The sequence below is a fragment of the Ictidomys tridecemlineatus genome, chromosome 5 (genome assembly GCF_052094955.1).
Source record: "Ictidomys tridecemlineatus isolate mIctTri1 chromosome 5, mIctTri1.hap1, whole genome shotgun sequence".
NCBI classification, from domain to species: Eukaryota; Metazoa; Chordata; class Mammalia; order Rodentia; family Sciuridae; genus Ictidomys; species Ictidomys tridecemlineatus.
This window is the reverse complement of record NC_135481.1, coordinates 12,929,096-12,948,050: the sequence shown is the minus strand read 5'-3', so window position 1 is coordinate 12,948,050 and position 18,955 is coordinate 12,929,096. Positions and strand designations below refer to the sequence as shown.

The 18,955-nt window shown below is 33.5% G+C and overlaps 1 protein-coding gene across 7 annotated transcripts in view; it reads left to right on the top strand.

The window, feature by feature from the left end:
* Lrrc49 (leucine rich repeat containing 49) overlaps positions 1–18,725 on the top strand; it is a 161,982-nt gene extending 143,257 nt beyond the window's left edge. For all 7 annotated transcript variants that reach the window (XM_005316744.5, XM_005316743.5, XM_078049357.1 and 4 more), the window contains 2 exons: positions 7,375–7,528; positions 18,088–18,725. In XM_005316744.5, the coding sequence (XP_005316801.1) occupies positions 7,375–7,528; positions 18,088–18,291 (358 nt within the window). In that variant the 3' untranslated portion in view covers positions 18,292–18,725. The remainder of the gene's footprint in view (positions 1–7,374; positions 7,529–18,087) is intronic.
* Positions 18,726–18,955: the final 230 nt, after the last annotated feature.

The window sequence follows — 18,955 nt, the reverse complement described above, 5'->3', positions numbered from 1 at the left end:
TAAGAAATGATGATATAGAAAGAAATCAGTAAAAATTTGTATAATTTTTACTGATTTCTTTCTACATCATTTAAAATACTATACTACAGTGCATAGAATTTTAAAAATTTAATAACTTGAAAATAAAAATCCCCCCAAATCCTGAGTTTCTTTCCTACAGGAGAGATAATAAATACTAATTAACAACAAAAACTAATGGAGGGGAGGCTTTCAAGATGGCAGAATGGAGAAAGAATGTCCCTTTCCTGGTTGCTCCATGGCAAGAAACCAAGAAATCAGACAGGCAACTTCTCAGTAAAGTTCATGAACAAAAAAGGCTGGGGTGGGATTGGGCAGGAGGGACGGGATTCATTACTGGACACTCAAAGCAGTCAGAAACTCAAGATGTTGAATATAATAAAATAAGGAAGAAATCCTCAGTGCCTCAGCCTCTGCTACTGGTAAGCCAAAGCAGTCCCTCCACAAGCAAAGTAGAGGGATAAGGGAATTAAAGGAACCTGAAATTTTAGGAAGACTGAAGCATGTCTGAGTACAAAGAGTTTAGAGATCAAGGACACTGACCAGCTAAACTGAAGGGCACTCTGCATAATGTCCTTGTGAAGGAAAGAAACTGCATGTCTCCCAGCTGTGTGTGGAAAACAGAGGAAGGAACCATTTCGCAGCTGAGTAGTGCCAAGATCTGGAGTAGCCAATTCCTTGCAAACCCACATTTCACGACATAAGTTGAGCCTAAGTGACCAGGAGAAAATCAAAAGGTGGAGAGAGGTTTACCCAGAGGACAATGAGTCATGGAAACCCACCCAACTCTCTCCCTTCCCCTCCAAACCAGCTGCTTGCAGGACTGGCTGGAAGAGATGCAACTGGACAGGGTTTCGAAAAGGTAGGAGGGGGACAGATTGAGGTTGGAGACCAGGAAATGTGGAGTCCGCAGGTGACAGAGTAGACTAAGAATTGTTTCCTCTATCACATGAATGGAACCCAGAGGAGATCCCTGGGGTGCAGTCTTCCAGCATGGACTGGCAACTGCTGGGCCCTGGAGGTACACTGATTTAAAATGTCCAGACCAATTGACACTCATCGAAGAAAGAGCCTGGAGCCTGCTTAAGCCTAAACCCCTCATCTAGGAGTTCACCAACAGGATTAATTTTCTCATTTTAGCAACCCCATCCTGAGGTTGGAGCAAGCATCATACCCCAGGTGACCCCACCTAACACTGCTGAAAAAGGAAAGCCAGGAATCTTTTTATAGAGATTTTTTTTTCATTTTCATTCTTTCTTTTTCTTTTTCTTTTCTCACTCTTTCTTTTTATTTGTTTATTTAATTGTGACCTTAATGGTTCATGGACATTTATACATATTCATATTTTTTAATTTCTAGCATTTTTAAAGCCAGTTATTTTTCATGGGTCAGTTTTTTGAGGACTAAGATGTTTGATTAGTCTATTTCAGTTTTGTTTTGTATTCTTTTATTTTTAAAATTTTTACTTTATACTTTTGCTCTCTCATCTGTTTCCCTTGATTCTCTCTTTTCTTCTACTAACAACCAATCTCTATTTTTCTCTCTTCACTCTTTCTTTAATTTTTTACTTCTATTTTCTGCCCTCTTCCCTCACAATTATAACATCTATCACTTCTCTTCTTTCCCTCTCCACCATTCAAAATTGTAAGCCCTTTTGCAGACTTTTTTTTGTAGTCAATAACAGATCATATGCTTTTTGTTTGTTATAACACTGTAGATGTGATAGCAGGAACTGTTTAGTTTAATGCTATATATTGTTTGCATTTGTGGTGGTTTATTTGTCTCTCCCTAAAAGGTGAGGAAATGGAAACCTTCAAGGACACTATAAGTCTACAGGGTAGAAACTCTACTGCCTCTGATCCATACTGTTACATGGGTAGGCACACAAATGTGAAAAAAGCAAGGGAACAAATCACCCCAAACAAACCAAGATACTTCAATAACAGAATCCATTGATATCACAGTGGAAGAAATATCAGATAAAGAGTTTAGAATATACATAGTTAAGGCAATCTTTGAGGCAAAGGTGATGTAAGGAGTAAAATCAGAAAGAAAATACAGGAAGTGAATGATCACTTCAATAAAGAAATACAGATTCTTAAAAAAAAATCAAGCAGAAATCCTCAAAATGAAGGAATCAATAAGCCAAATTGAAAATTCAGTGGAGGGCTGGGATTGTGACTCAGCAGTGGAGCACTCACCTAGCACGTGTGAGGCCCTGGGTTCGATCCTCAGTACCACATAAAAATAAATAAACAAAATAAAGGTATTGTGTACAACTAAAAAAGAAATAAATAAAAATTCAATGTAAAGCACCAACAGACTAGACCACTTGGAAGACAGAGTTTCAGGCAATGAAAAAAATAAATAGGATCTTGAAAATAGTGTTGACTATGGAGAAAATATGTTTAAGAAATCATGAACAGAACTTCTAAAAAATATGGGGTAACCTGAAATGACCAAATTTAAGATTTATTGAGATAGATGAAGGTTTAGAGATACAAATGAAAGGAATGAATCATTTTTTCAATGAAATAATATCTCAAACCTAAAGAATAATATGAAAAATCAGATACAGGATGCTTATAGGACCCCAAAGGTTCAAAATTATGACAAACCCACACCAAGGCACATTGTTATATAAATAAGGATAGAATTTTAAAGGCTACCAGACAAAAATGAAAGGTCACATTTAGGAGGACACCAATCCAGATCTCAAAAGATTTTTCAACCCAGACACTAAAACTTAAGAGGTCTTGGAATACTCTATACCAAACTCTGAAAGAAAATGCATACCAACCAAGAATACTATGCCCAGCAAGATTAAACCTCAGAATTGATGATGAAATAAAAATTTTTCATGATAAATAAAAGTTAAAAAAGAATTTACAACTATAATGCCTGCACTACAAAACATTTGCAAGACAATATTTTATAAAGGAGAAATGAAAAATAAATGTGAAAACTGGTAAAAGGAGGAAGTACAGAAGAAAATCAAAGGAGGAACTAATTCAAATTAAAAACTAGAATAAATCAAAATGACAGGGAATGAAAATAATCTCTCAATAATAACATTGAATGTAAATGGCCTAAACTCATGAATGAAAAGACACAGACTGGCAGATTGGATTAAAAAACAGACCCAATAATATGCCATCTCCAAGAGACTCACCTCATAGGCAAAGACATCTACAGACTAAAAGTGTAAGGATGAGAAAAAATCATATATCATTCACATGGATCTCATAAACAAACAGGGGGTCTCTATTCTCTATCAGATAAAGTAGAGCTCAAGTCAAAGTTAATCAAAAGGGACAAAAAAGGACATATCAAACTGCTTAAGGAAATTATACATCAACAAGACATAAAATAAATGTTTAAGCCCCAAATAATGGAGCATCTCTGTACATTAAACAAACCCTTCTCAACTTCAGGAATCAAAGAGACCACAACATAATAATGCTGGGTGACTTTTACATACCTCTCTCATCACTAGATAGATTCACCAAACAAAAAGTAAATAAAGAAGCTGTAAAACTAAAAAATGCAATTAATGATTTAGACTTAACAGACATATAAAGAATATTTTATCCACTATGACTGAATATACTTTCTTCTCAGTAGCACAAAGATCCTTCTCTAAAATAGACCATATCTTAGGCCCTGAGGCAACTCTTAGCAAATACAAAATATAGTGATAATACCTTGCATTCTATCAGATCATAATGGAATAAAATTAGAAATCAATAATAAAATAAAAAATAGATGCTACTCTAATACCTGGAGACTAAATAATATGCTACTGAATGACCAATGGATAGCAGAAGAAATCAGGGATGAAATAAAAAAATACTTAGAGGTAAATGAGAATAGCAGTATAACACATTCAAAACACTATGAAGGCACTTCTTAAGAGGAAAATTTATTGCTTTGAGCTCATTCATTAAAAAGATGGAAAGTCACCAAATAAATAACCATCTCCAAACCCTAGAAAAAGAGCAAATCAGCACCAAAAGATTATTAAAATCAGAGCTGAAATCAATGAAATTGAAACAAAATATCCAGAAAATCAATGAAAAAAGTTGGTTCTTTGAAAAAAATAATTAAAATTGATAAACCCTTAGTCAAGCTAACAAAGAGAAAACTCAAATTACTAAAATATGTGATAAAAAAGGAAACATCACAGTGGACACTAATGAAAAACAGATGATAATCAGAAAGTATTTTGCAAATTTATATTCTAATAAATTAGAAAATAATGAAGATATTTCAGACCGATATTCCTAATGGACATAGATGCAAAATTTCTTAGTAAAATACTGGCAAATTGATACAGAAACATATTAAACACATTAAAAAGATAGTACACCATGATCAAGTGAGGTTCATCCCAGGGACGTAAGGTTGGCTCACCATATGGAAATCAATAAACATATTTCATTAATCAATAAACTTAAAGACAAGCATCACGTGATTATCTCAATAGATGTAGAACTAGCATTTGTCAAAATACATCATCTATTCATGTTAAAAACACTAGAAAGACTAGGGATAGTAGGAATATACCTCAACTTTGTAAAAGCTATATATATGTTAAACCCAAGGCAATATCATTCTAAATGTAGAAAAGTTGAAAGTATTCTCTCCAAAAACTGGAACAAGAGAAGGATGCCCTCTTTTACTGCTTCTATTCAACATAGTTCTTGAAACACTAGCCAGAGCAATCAGATGAAAGATTCAAGTAGACTCCATGATTAAAGCAATTCTAGAAATAAATAAGATCATTTCAAAATAGTAAGTTCAGTTTAAATTTAAATTTGTATGCATTTTTAGCATAGCCTTCTAAACTTATGACCCCAAATTGACACAATTACAAGTCTACAGTCAGAATGAGATGTTTTTATCACCTCCAAGTAAGAGAAAAGGGACATAAAATACTTGAACAATATGACAACATATTTGACCTAACATTTAAAAAATATTATCTCCAATGTACATTCTTTTCAGTTATAAACGAAACATTTATTAAAGTTGTTCAAGTACTATCTATAAAGCAAATGTCAACAGATTGAAAGAATTGAAATCACATGGACTAATTCTTTGCTCAAAATGTGTTTAAGCTTTAACCCAGTTACAAAAAGATAACCAGAAAAATTCCTACATATTTTCAAATTAAGAAACATTTATAAATGACCTATAGGTTAAAGACAATTTCATAATGGAAAACTGAAACTACTGTGAGTTGAAATATAATAAAAGTGCCCCATTTCAAAACTTGTGAGGTCACTAAATTGGTGCTAAATGGAAACAGGTTAGCCATGAACTGGGTGCATTGGAAAGATTAAAGGCTGAAATTATGGAACTAAACCTGTATTTTACGAAATTAGGAAAGGAACAGCAAAATAATCATGAATAAAGTTAAAGATATAATATTCAAAACAGTTAATTATTTGAAAAGACTAAAAAAGGGTATTATATAATGTGTGGACATTCCTTTTATAATTTAACAATCAAAATAAAATGTAAACACAAATAAAGACCTATATGCCACCCTCTTATGTTTTTTACAAAAGTGAGACAATTATACAACCAAATTTCTTTTTTTTTTTTTTTTTTTTATTGGTTGTTCACAACATTACAAAGCTCTTGACATATCATACTTCGAACAATAGTTTCAAGTAACCGATGTGATTCTGCAATCTGTATTTGGGGTAAAAATGGGAGTTCATAACAACCAAATTTCTAATAAAAAATTGTGATTTATATCACAATTAACTTTTTATTCATTCACTGATTATAATATTTAATTACATAGAAAATGCTTATTATTATGTAACAATAAGTGAAATAAAGCATACAAAATGGTATATATGGTATGATTTTACCTTTTCTAAAATTTATAGGAGAAGCTTCTCAGAAATATGTCAAATGTGAACAGTTATAGATTTATGTGAACTTATGCAGTATAGGCTAATGGATGACATTTCTCTCTTTATATTTTTTAAAATTTATACTTCCCCAAAATTTCTAAAATCATTGTTATACTTTTAAATAAAAAAGAAGGGATTTTTAAAGATACATCCCTCTTTTGTTCCCAATCTTCAGTTCACAGTAAAGTGTTAGTATCACTTCATTCAGAGATATACTCTATGATGGATTGCAGCCCTCTGGAATTCAGCTTCCTATTTCATTACTTAACCACCTACTTAGGACCTTGCCTTGATATGCTGACAGTTGGAGATTTTTAGTTTTTTGTTTTGCTTTTTCAAAAAAAAGTTTAATCAATATTCCATTTCATTTTCTAGCTATGAGTAAAACTACTGAACTACATAAATGACATTATGAAGTATTTGTGTAATTTGTAAAGGGTAACTAATATGTTTTATAGAATATAAAGACTAAAAGTTTGATCTACTACCTCCTTATTTGGATTATTTTGTGCTCTGATTATTTTGCGTACGTGTGTGTTGTTTTTTATTAAGGTAAAAATTTTTTTTTCTTTTTAGAAATACTTAAGGCATTTTTAATGGTTGTTAATTATAGAATAAAGAAAAATGTGTAGGATATGTTAATTTATAGAATGGATACCAAACTGAGTACAAATAAATAATAAACACAGATTCATAAAGCAGATGTTCAGAAAAGCATAGGGCTCCCCTCTAAAGTCAACAAAAAATAGATATTTTTTAAGTCTGATAAGCAACTCTCAAAATCTCTTTATTATTTTTCTTTTTTAACAATAAAATAGCCACTTTATTTCTATTGATTTTAAAGCATAATAATTAGTCTTTTACTTTTGTTCTAATTAGTTATACATGACAGTATAATGCACTTTGATACATTGTACCCAAATGTAGCACAACTTCTCATTGATGTGGCTGAATCACTATGATGATGTTAAGTCCTTTGGGTATAAACCAGTGAGTGGGATAACTGTGTCAAATGGTGGTTCCATTCCAAGTTTTCTGAGGTATCTCCATATTGCTTTTCATAGTGGTTGCACCAATTTGCCATCCCACCAGCAATTTATGAGTATACCTTTTTTCCCACATCCTTGCCAACATTTATTGTTGCTTATATTCTTGATGATTGCCATTCTGACTGGAGTGAGATGAAATCTTAGAGTAGTTTTGATTGGCATTTCTCTTGTTCCTAGAGATGATGAACATTTTTTCATATGTTTGTTGATCAACTGTATTTCTTATTCTGTGAAGTGTCTGTTCAGTTCCTTAGTCCATTTATTGATTGGGTTATTTGGCTTTTTTGGTGTTAAGTTTTTGAGTTCTTCATATATTCTGGAGATTTGAGCTCTATCTAAGGTGCAAATGGTAAAATCTCTTTATTATTTTTCTACAGGAAAAAGCAATTCCGGTATCTATTAGAAACCAAAGGAAAAAAACCTGGCATTATCAGTGAAGAAAATAATGATAACAAAAGACTTGTAGGAGAAAACACAAATCGTGCTACACTCAATTATACCACAAGAGAATTTTATCATGAAAAGCTAGAGGTAAAATACCATTAATCTTTTAAATCTGGTCCCTGGATGTATTCCATGTGGCTCGAGGTTTGGATGTTGCGTGTTTCACCTTCCTTTACATACAAAGCTGAGGACAGTAGACACCAAGGAAATAGAAAGGAGTAGAGAGCTCTGAGATGAAGAAGAACACGTGGTTCCATCTTTTTTTTTTTTAGTAGAAAAGAATATTTAAAAGAAATTTATTCCCAATAATTTAGATCAAAATTGGACTAAGGATCCTTATCTATCTGAATTAAGAAACATAGGCTTGTGTGGGCAGTTAACCAGCCTGTGCCAAACCAGGAGAGGACACAGCATAATCTCCATCTCTATTCTCTTGTCTTAGGCTCTTAATGTTTTAATTTATATATTTCATTATACACCTTGAACTTCTGTGTTCTTAATTATGTAATTTAACCTGTTGTGTTCCCAGTAGAGATACTTAGCCAGGAAAACTGGAACCAGTCTTTTAATTCTTTATGTGTTCAGAAGTTTATTGGGGTAAAACAATATTATGGCACTACAAGAGCTACAAAGAAGAAAAAAGCCTACAAAGTTCCTGCCTTGATGAAGCTTACAGGAAAGCTGAAGAAACAGTCATCTAAATCACTGTAGAGTTTTAAGATCCTTCAACCGAATTTTTGTTTGTTTTTGTGGTACTGGAGATTGAACTCAGGGCCTTGCATATGTTAAACAACTGCTGTAATACTAAGCTATATACCCTGCCTCTTTTATTTTATTTTGAGATGGAATCTCACTAAGTTGTTGTGGCACAGTCCTGAAATACCAGAAATTTGGGGGACTGAGACAAAAGGACTGCAAGTTCAAGGCCAGCCAGAGAAACTTAGTATGACTCTGTGTCAAAACAGCTCAGTGGTAGAGTGCCCCTGAGTTTAATCCCCAAAAAATAAACTATCTAAAGATATAGATGTATCACTGAACAGGTGATACATGCCTTTAATCTCTGCAGCTTGTAAGGATGAGGTAGAAGGATCACAAGTTCAAAGCCAGCCTCCACAACTTAGCAAGGTTCAAAGCAACTATCTCAAAAATAAAATGAATCTAGTCTCAAAATAAAGAAACTGCAGATGTGGCTCAGTGGTTAAGCACTCCTGGGTCCAATCCCCACTACCCCCCCCCCAAAAAAAACACCAAAAAGATAGTTGTATTTCTATATCTCCTCACACAAGGTTTGTGTGTGTGTGTGTATAAGGAAAGAGAGAGAGAGAGCAGATGAGAGAGAGAAAGTATGCATGCTGTGTATCCTCATCAAATTTGAAAGTGAAACAGCTAGATAAGTGGTTTTCAATGTCTTTTAAACAATTATGAACTCTTTATTGATGCCATATTATAGCTGAAAACCCAGTATGTGGAAACTGTTGTTATAGCGGAAAAGTAGGGGACTCGGAACTTCATTTGATTAGATTTTCTATTCATTTCCCTTCACCCCTCTCCTAGTTCTGAAGTGTCTCTTTGGAATCTATGTTAGTCAGATTTTCTAAGAAAATCAACTTAAAAGGAGGAAAGATTTGTTTCAGCTTGGTTTCAGTCCATGGTGGCTTGGCTCTGTTGTTTCCGGCTTGTGGCCAGACAGAACATCATGGCAAAGAGTATATGGTAGAACAGAGCTGCTCACTGCATGGCTGCCAGGAAAAAGAGAGAGAGCGAAGGGGCTGGGGTCTCAGTATACCCTTTAAGGGCATCCCCCCCGCCATGACTTAACTTCCTTCAGCTCCCTTCCCACCTCCTACAGTTTCCACTACCTCACAGTAGTGCTATCAGCTAGGACCAGGCCTTCAATAGATGAGGTTTCTAAGGGACATTTAAGATCAAACCTTAACAGGATCCTTTAAGAATTACAGCCTAAAAAACATTTGAAAACTCAATTCTATAATATTTTTATAGCATCCTAGAAAATGTTCATATTCTCCTTTAAATTATTATAGTACAAGAAGGAGCTGGGGATATAGCTCTATGACAGAGTACTTGCCTAGCATGCTGTAACACTACAAAAAGAAAAAAAGGGAAGATCAGTGCTTAATGAAATAGTTGACTAAAACTGAACAACTCCAACTATTAATGATCCTAATACTACCTTATGTAGTTAATAGAACAAGTCTCTTCCATGTGGAAACCCTTCAAATACTTGAAGTCAACTACCTTATCTCATTTCAGCCTTCTTGACATTTGTACTTTTCACTCATTCAAAAAATCATCTTTGAGCACCTACCATACACACTGTGTGATATACTAGGTTATAGAAAGATACTGTCTTTGCCCTCAAGGATCTCATATTCTAATGGAGGAGATAGATTTATATAGGGGTTATTAATCATTATTCTAAGAAAAGAGGAGAGATAACTAACCCAAATCAAGGAAAGCATTCTAAAGAAGATGTTCCCTAATATTTAAAAAGGACAAAATAGAGCTATGTGATGATATATAGATACAAGACAATTCTGGCAAATAAAATGATGTGAATAAAAGGCACAAAAGTATAAAAAAAGAGAGAAAGAGTGACAGAAATTACAAGGCAGTTCATTGTTGCAGTACAGAGGTTGAGAAAGACAGTGTTAAAAGATGAAACTGGAATGTACTGGGAGAATCATGCTCAAAGAGAATGAATATAATTTGTTGGCCATTAGAGGCTTCTTGGTATTGCTAGAAGAAGAAAAGACAACCTGGCAGGATTATGAGCCTTCTTCTTAAATATGGTTCTACGAATTAAATTATAGGTGTGTGTGTGTGTGTGTGTGTGTGTGTGTGTATGTGTGCGTACATAATTTAAATGTACAAATTTTTATTTATTTTATTAATTTTTTTTAAAGAGAGAGAGAGAGAGAGAGAGAGAGAGAGAGAGAGAGAGAGAGAAGAGGGAATTATTTAATATTTATTTTTTAGTTCTCGGTGGACACAACATCTTTGTTGGTATGTGGTGCTGAGGATCGAACCCAGGCCGCACGCATGCCAGGCGAGCGCGCTACCGCCTGAGCCACATTCCCAGCCCCAGTACAAATTTTTATAATAGAAATTTTTTAAAATGTCAAAGAGCTGCATATAAAACAAGGACAATTCATAGAGAAACCTACCCAGTGTTTAAGGAATGGATAATTCCAGTGATTTTTAAGTAGTTTAAGAGTATTTAAAAAGAAGGAAAACTTCCATTTCTTCAAGACAAACAGCATTAAATTTATTATAAAACCTGCAAGGATTGCATAAGAAAAGTTAGATCAAATACTTAAGAATATAGTTGCAAATATCCTTTAAAAATGTCATCAAGTAGAATGCAGCAGAAAATTAAATGGCTAACAAGCTTTATAGCCCCATATAGTACATTCTGAACATGCAAGAAAGATTTAATATGAGAAAATTAATAAATCTAAAGTGAAAATCATGATTATTTCTATGTACATCAAAAATAAAGTTCACAAAATTTATCGTTCATTCTTGACTTCTTTAACTCTATTTAAATAGAGTCCAGAAAAATTGGATAGTAACTGTCATAGTAATGGGGAAACTCTGGAAACATTAGCATTACTAGCAGGCAAAATTCTAAGTTGGCCTCATGATTTCTGCCCCCTTGTATCCACATTATCCCTGTATAATCCCCTCCCCTAAGGATGTGTAAACTCTATGACTTGCTATTAACCAATGGAATGTAGCAGAGTATACAGGCTTTGCAGATACAGTAGGTCTGCCTTTATACTCAAGGGATAATTTTCAAGACCCCCAGTGAGTGCCTAAAAATTGGATTCTACTGTACCCTATATATGTCATGTTTTTCCTATGCAAACATATGTACCTATGTAATTTATAATTTAGGCAACTAGAGATTGACAATGATAATTAAAGATAGAACAATTACAATAATATACTATAATGAGAGTTATTTGAAAGTTATGGGTTTCTCTGGAATTTTCCATTTAATATTTTCAGACCACAGTTGACTACAGTTAACTAAAACCACAGAAAGCAGAACCACAGATAAGAAGGAACTGAGTAGTGGAAAAAGGTATTATCTTGAGTGAGCCTAACCTAATCTGGCAGGTCCTTTAGAGGAGTATTCAAGCTTTCCCTGAAAGATTCTCCTGTTGGACTTGAAGAGAAAAGCTGCCATGATTTGAGAGGAACACATGGCAAGGATCTACAAGAACTTTTAGGAGGTGTGCATAACCTTGGGCCAACAGCCAGCAAGAAAATAGGTACTTCATTCCTGTCACTGCAAGGAAATAAAGCTAAATTCTGCCAGCAATTATTTCAACTTAGAAGAGGGGCTTCAGAAAGGAACACATACTGGCCAACACCTTCACTACAGCCTTGTGAATGCTTTAGCAGACCACCCAGCAAAGCTATTCCTGTACTCTTGAAACATGGAAACTGAGGTGATAGATGTATGTTGTTTAAACTGCAAAGTGTGAGTTAATTTGTCACACAGAAATAGAACCCTAATACACCATTGAAGTCAATATCAAGACAAGAACATCTAATATCATCATTATTTGTTGCTACAAACAATACATTTAGGTAAAAGAAAGAAATCAGTGGTAACTTCAAAAGATGGGAACTTTCTAGTACAGTAGACAGTATTACTGAATATTTGAAAATTCCAAGAGAATTAATTGAGAAACTATAAAAAGCTGTAAGAAAATTAAGTTCCAGCTTCCACATTACAAATAATAAGCAGAAAGAAGATATAATGGAAGAAAAGTTCTTATAGTAGCAACGCAAAAAAGTAAAATACTTCATGCTGTGGTTTAGATATGATGGAACTGTCACCCAAGGGTTCATGTGTTGAAATTTAATCTCTATTGTGAGATATTAAGATATTAAAAACTTGATCCAACCATGGTATTTAGAGAAATGTTTAGTTAAAGTCATCGTGTGGAATCCGTATGACTAATTGACTGGTGGCACTGTACTATGAGAAAGACCAAAAGATAGACATATGCATTCCCTGTCTCTTGCTATGTAATTTCCTGTACTGCCGCAGGACATTGCCACCAAGAATGCCATCACCAGATGTACTGCTGAACGCTGGATTTCCTGAATTGTGAGCAATTGCTTTATAAAGTAGCCTACCTTGGATGTTTCATTATAGTAATGTAAAATGCACTAATAAACATATAATAAACCAAATGTAAATATGCAAGATGAATATAAGGCAAACTTTAAAGCATTAACAAAGCACACAAAATATTTATACAAATAGAAAAACCTACCATGTTTTAAATAAGAAGGCTCTCAAGCAAAATATGTCAATTTTCTTTAAGTTAATTTAAAAGTATAATATGAACCAAATAAGAATATCAAAAATGTTTTTTGAGGCTTTTTATAAACACATTGATCCTAAGGTGCATGTGGAAAAATAATAACTAATAGCCAAAACTTTGAAAAAGAAGAACAATGAGAAGAAGGCTAGCACTATTAGATATTAAAGCATATTTTAAAGGCTTATCAACTAAACTAGAGTGGTTGTGAAGAGATAGACTAATGGAATAGAAAGAAAAATTCAGGTTTATTTCCAAATATAGAAGATTACATCATATAATTAGGGAGCAATTTCAAATAAGTCAAGGGGACTATCTACTAATGATTTGGGGATAACTGAAGAACTATCTGAAAAAAAAACTGGATTCAGACATACCATCTTATATCAATTGAAATTCCAAATTGGTCAGAGATTTTAAAGTTTAAAGTGAAAGCATGAAAATTCTAGAAAAATCCACGAGAAATGTCTTCATGAGGATCAAATAAGACAAATGACAAACTGGAAAAATAGTTTGCAACTCATATCCCTAAATTATAAAGAGCTTTTAGAAATCAAAAAAATAAAGGGCCAACAGCCTAATAATTGTTGTATTGTCTATTCAAAAGTAAATTTAAAATAAGATACCATTAATTATAACAACAAATACTGAGGAGTAGATAATAAAATATATATAAGCCCTTTATTGGGGAAATTATGACTTTCTAGTTGAAAGTCACTAGGGAAAAACTAAATAGTTTGTTAATGTACAGAAATGTTCTACATTAAAAAGATGTTAATTCTTCCTAAATTCATTTATAAATATATGCCAGTTCTAATTCAAGTGTGAATGTGGTTCTTGTGGAACTTCACCACCTGATCCTAAAAGTTATCTGATAGAGCAAAGGAACTATCATACTCCAGAGGAAAGCAGGAATAAATTGCCTTAGCAGACATCAAGCATTATTATAAAGTGATGGTAATTAAAACAATATAGGGATAAACAAATAGACTCATGAACAAAACAGAGGGCCAGAGTATGCCATACTGGTGAGGCAAATGTATGCAGGTAGTAGGCATTACAAACTACTGACAACAGTCTGTTTATAAGAAATGGGATCTCCAATCAGAACAACATATTGAACACATTCACACTATACTACAAGAAATTAACTCCAGATCAAATAAAAACCCAAGTACAAAAAGCAAAACTTCAAAGTTCTTATTTTTAAAAATAGGAGATAATTTGTATGACCTTGGTTACATAGGTTATGATTTTTTAATACTCCAAGTGCACAAACTGTAAAGGAAAAATTTGATAAATTTAGCAGACAAGGTCATTGAGATTATTTTTAAATATAAATAACTGCAGTGAAGTCATATAAGCAAAGTCTTGATTAAAGTGGTTTGATCAAAAAATAAGCAATGAAGAGGTAAAGACAGGGAATATTGACTCCTGTTTTGAGGAAATTCAAAGGGAAAAGAAGAAATCTGAAGCCACATAGTATTTTGAAAATAACACCAGGCTTACTGTCAGGAGACTTGGACTTGAGCCCCTTATTACCACTTATTACCTGAGAGACCTTGCCCAAGTCCCTTAATCACTCTCTTTTAACTCACAGGCCAGCATTCCTTCACTTACACCACGCTCCCCACATCTTGAAAAATACTTAACTCAAAGTCCTCAGTCTCTCTTCTCTGTACATACTGAGTTGTTGAGAAAATAAGTTCAGGTGAGTTTCTCACAAAACAGGTTAAGTAGACCCTTTCATTGTTCCTGGCAAAGTTCTGTCACTTGGTAGTTGTCCATCCATTCTCTTGACTCACCTACAAAAGATTCAAGATGGACCTAGAATGCTGAAAAGGACTTTAAAGAATCTGGCTCTGTTCTTAGAAAAGGAAAACTGGAAACAAGTGAATTATTCAGGGTCACAGGTAAACATTTGACTGATCTGCCCCAGAACTGAGACCTTCTGATTTCTGATCATGGATTATTTTACAATATATTGTGGTGACTTCTTGACCATCCAATGAAAAGAATGTTTTTTTTTTCAGAGTACTGATTATATTTAATGGATGACCATTTCATTCATCACTTAAATTACTATTTTATTTTTTAGTTAGCTGTTTATATATGTAGGCTCTCTCCCAACTAGACTGCCAATTCTTTCTCTAGGGAAGTTTTAATGCATGATGTCTAATCCTGAGAAATTGTCTCAACCTTATTGACCTTGTTTCCCATTTGTAAAATGGAGATACAGATTAAATTATACAAATAATACAACTATAATGATAGTTAAAATTACTCTATAACAAATCCCACCATTGACGTTTTCCCCAACCATCTTTTTTTTTACAAAAAAAAAATTTTATTTTTTAGTTTTCGGTGGACACAACATCTTTATTTTATTTTTATGTGGTGCTGAGGATCGAACCCAGCACCCTAGGCATGCCAGGCAAGCATGCTACCGCTTGAGCCACATCCCCTGCCCTCCCCAACCATCTTTGTAACAACACATTTCTAGTTCCATGAAATAGCATAAATAATATTGTATAGAGTTCATCTCATCAGGATTTAACTTGCAAAATACTTGCTTTATGAACCCCAGGAAAATTTGGGATAAAAAGAAATAAGTATATCAATGCATTTGAGAAAGAAAAGACTAATTCAAAGAGTAAGAACTCCTTGATGGGTCAGGGAAGAAAGCTATCTATATCTATTATGTGTTCTTCACAGGATCATTTGGACAGGCAGAGTGAGTTATCCTGGCAGATACCTGATGAGCTTTCACAGGCACACAGAGTAACTGGCTTGAAGAAAGGAAGAAATGAAGAAATAAAAATTCTTTCAAACACAATTGCTAAACTAAGGGCTATTATAACAAATATAATTCTGTTTCAACATGTCCTAGGGGAACAATAGAAGCAACTATAGCAGGAAATTTTAAAACACCAAAAATTGTATTTATGTCAATTGCCAAAAGTTAATTTTAATTTGTATTATGTGTAAGTGATATGACAAAATGCAACATTTAAAATTTTTTATTTTTGTTATCTCTAAACTATTATAAAATTTTGTCTAGTCTTAATGATGGAACTTTGTCTTTATTTTTTTAAATTCAAAATCTATAATAAGAAATTTGGAAATGTATTTGAGAGCATTTACTAAATAGGTTCTGTACCTTCTACTTGTGTAAATGCATTGCTTGTTATAAAATATCGCTCTTTTGGTTACTGATCTCTAGTGAATCACACTTGGCCTTCATGCTGCTGGTTCCTATGTAGCTCAGGTTCACTGAGTGTTAAAAAGAAGCAGCTCATGCTGTTTTCATCAAGCTAACTTAGTGCAGGTGACTGAGTTCCAGACTGTGTTTCAGAGTCAGAGCTAAGTTAGACTCATCAAAGAAGCAGCCAGCTGGACCCATTATTGTTTATAATCTCTCAAAATCTTGTGCATGTTTTTAGGATAGGTCAGTTCATGATCTGTTGCTTTAGCCCATGAACAATATCACATCAGTATGTTAACCCCTCAATGCTGAAATTATTTTAAGATGTCTTACATGACAAAAGAAAATTTCTACAATTTGCCTCTTCTAGGAAAGTGCAATTTGGATCTACTACTTTTATATTAATTAATGAAGAATTTTTTTTAAAAAAACATTTTGTTGTTAAAATGGTAAGAATTTAAAAAAATAAGAAAAATAGAAAAAAGAGGAAAAAATACTTGAAGACTCTCTTACTGATACTTCAGTACATTTTTTTCAATATTTTTCTATGTATTATTTCCCAATTTTTTACTAAAAATTTCAAATGTACAGCCAAGTTGAATTTAATGGTAAATACTCATACACCCAAACCTATGTTTTACCATTAACATTGTACTATCCAGTTTCGTTTACTTGTTTCATTGATGAATCTCCCATCCCTCTATCCATCCATCTGTTCATGTTGTTTTTAAAAATCATTTCAGAATAATTGTAGACATTCATGCTTCTTCCTAAATAATTCAGCATGCATATCATTGATTAGAGTTTAATATTTGATATAGTTTCTTAATTTGAAATGAAATTTATATACTGAAATATAAACCTTAGGTTTACTATTGTTGAATTTTGACAAATGCACATACTCATGTAATCCAATCCCTATCAAAATTTCAGTTTTTCTTTTTGTACTTACTATTATAATATAAGCATTTTTCAAATTAAAAATCTTCATAATTTTAATGACAATATTTATAATATTCTAAATTTAGTTTTTAATTAACCTTGATATTATTTTGTTATCTTGATTTAAGTTGGTTCTAAGTAGTGGATATTTTTCCTAAATCTATTATCAACATCTATTATTTCCATCCTTCTTCATTGATATGAATTAGTTCTCTATAATTCTGATTATGTGATATTATATTGATTTTCTATATATATTATGACATTTTTCATAATCAAGCCTTGACACTCTCCAGAAGTATCAATAGTCAAAATAAATGTTGAATTCTTAAATTCAAGTGTGTGTGTGTGTGTGTGTGTGTGTGTGTGTGTGTGTGTGTGTGTATGTGCGCGCGCGCGTTTGGTTTTGCTGGGGGTGGATCCCAGGGCCTCATGTATGCTAGGCAAGCCCTCTACCGCTGAGTTATACCTCTAGCCCTAATAAAATGGCTTTCTTTTAGACTCTGTGATGAAATTGGGGCCTAATTCCCAAATATCTTCTGGCCCAAAAATTCCTCTGTCATGTTTAGAACTAGGTTTTTCATTTGTAGACTGCTAGACTCAGAAGTTGAGAGGGAAGGGAACACTATTTTATTTAGAAAGGCTACCTTCAGGTCCTGAGCTTATATATATTCTTTTCCTCTTTGTACACTCTTCTCCAACTTTATCCAAAGATCAAGGCCACATATTTCAATGTAATATTCCACTATATGCTTTCCTAACCTAGAGAGTAAATTCAGAGTAAAACTATTTAAAATATGTGGATATTAACTAAATAAATACCAACAAAATTGTCAGTGTCTGTACCCTGCCACATTAGCCACTGAAAGCCATGAGACTGTGTGCATTCAGCTGACTTGTGTGAGCTAAGCCACCACTGAGATAGGAGAAATAGTGTAACGATCTAGTGATTACAGTTAAATATGTGTGTGTGTGTTCGTGTGTGTGTGTGTGTGTGTGTGTGTGTATGATATTGTGTGTGGGAAAGGGATTAAGGGATCAAAATAGATTATTTCAGGTTTCTCTGGTTCAGCTAATCACTGCTTTGGCTTTTGGATTGGTTATGATTTTAAAAACATTTTTTTCTTTTTTAACAGGAAATAAAGGAGAAAAAGAAATTCTGCAAAATGTATATAGAAGACCTTGTGAAGGAAGCCACAGAAATCAATATGAAAAATGAAGCTTTGCAGAAGCTTTGGCCGCAGATGTTCATTGAGCTTGTTAGGGATGCAGTCATAGAAATCCGCAATAAAAATTCCTATATGAAGCTCTGCCTACAGCAGATAACTGACCAAAAATAGAGAGGGCTTTTAGTAACCGTTGATTTTGGCAGTTTTACTTTTTTTAAAAGGTTGAAAATATGCAGATTAAATATGTTAAAACAACATTATCCTACAAACTAGGAAGAGTAGCATCAAACGTTGTTGCCTGTTGTTCTCAAAGTGAAAGATTAAGAAGGAAAGCAGGAAGAAGGGAGGATTCATTTCATATATGTGTTGACCAGATGCTTGGATGTTAGGTTGGCAATGCATCTTCCGTTCTTGCTCTGATCAAAGCCCCCGCTATAGCCCAAAGCACATGGTATTTGCCGATGGGTCAGCCTGAGTTGCTTCTACCTACTTTCAGCTGATGGTTTTCATTTGTTTGCCTTTTTATTTTATGTCATGATTTCAAAGCCAAAAATATGTTCTTTTTTATGAGTGAAGAATAAACTTAATACATTAGTTAAAAAAAATTTTTTTTTGCCTCTTTAGTCCAGTCAGTATTGTCATATTTGATGTATTTTTATGTTCTGCTTTGTTGGGTAGGATCCCTGCTGTTCACCTACGTGGGAGGAGGCCCCGTTCTTCTAGGGATGTATTTTCAGGGCACAACAGGGAGACCTGGGAGTCCCTATGGGCAGAGAATATTAAAATAAGTTAATACTAGGATAGAAAGAAGATGCTTGATCTTAAAAGGATCCTG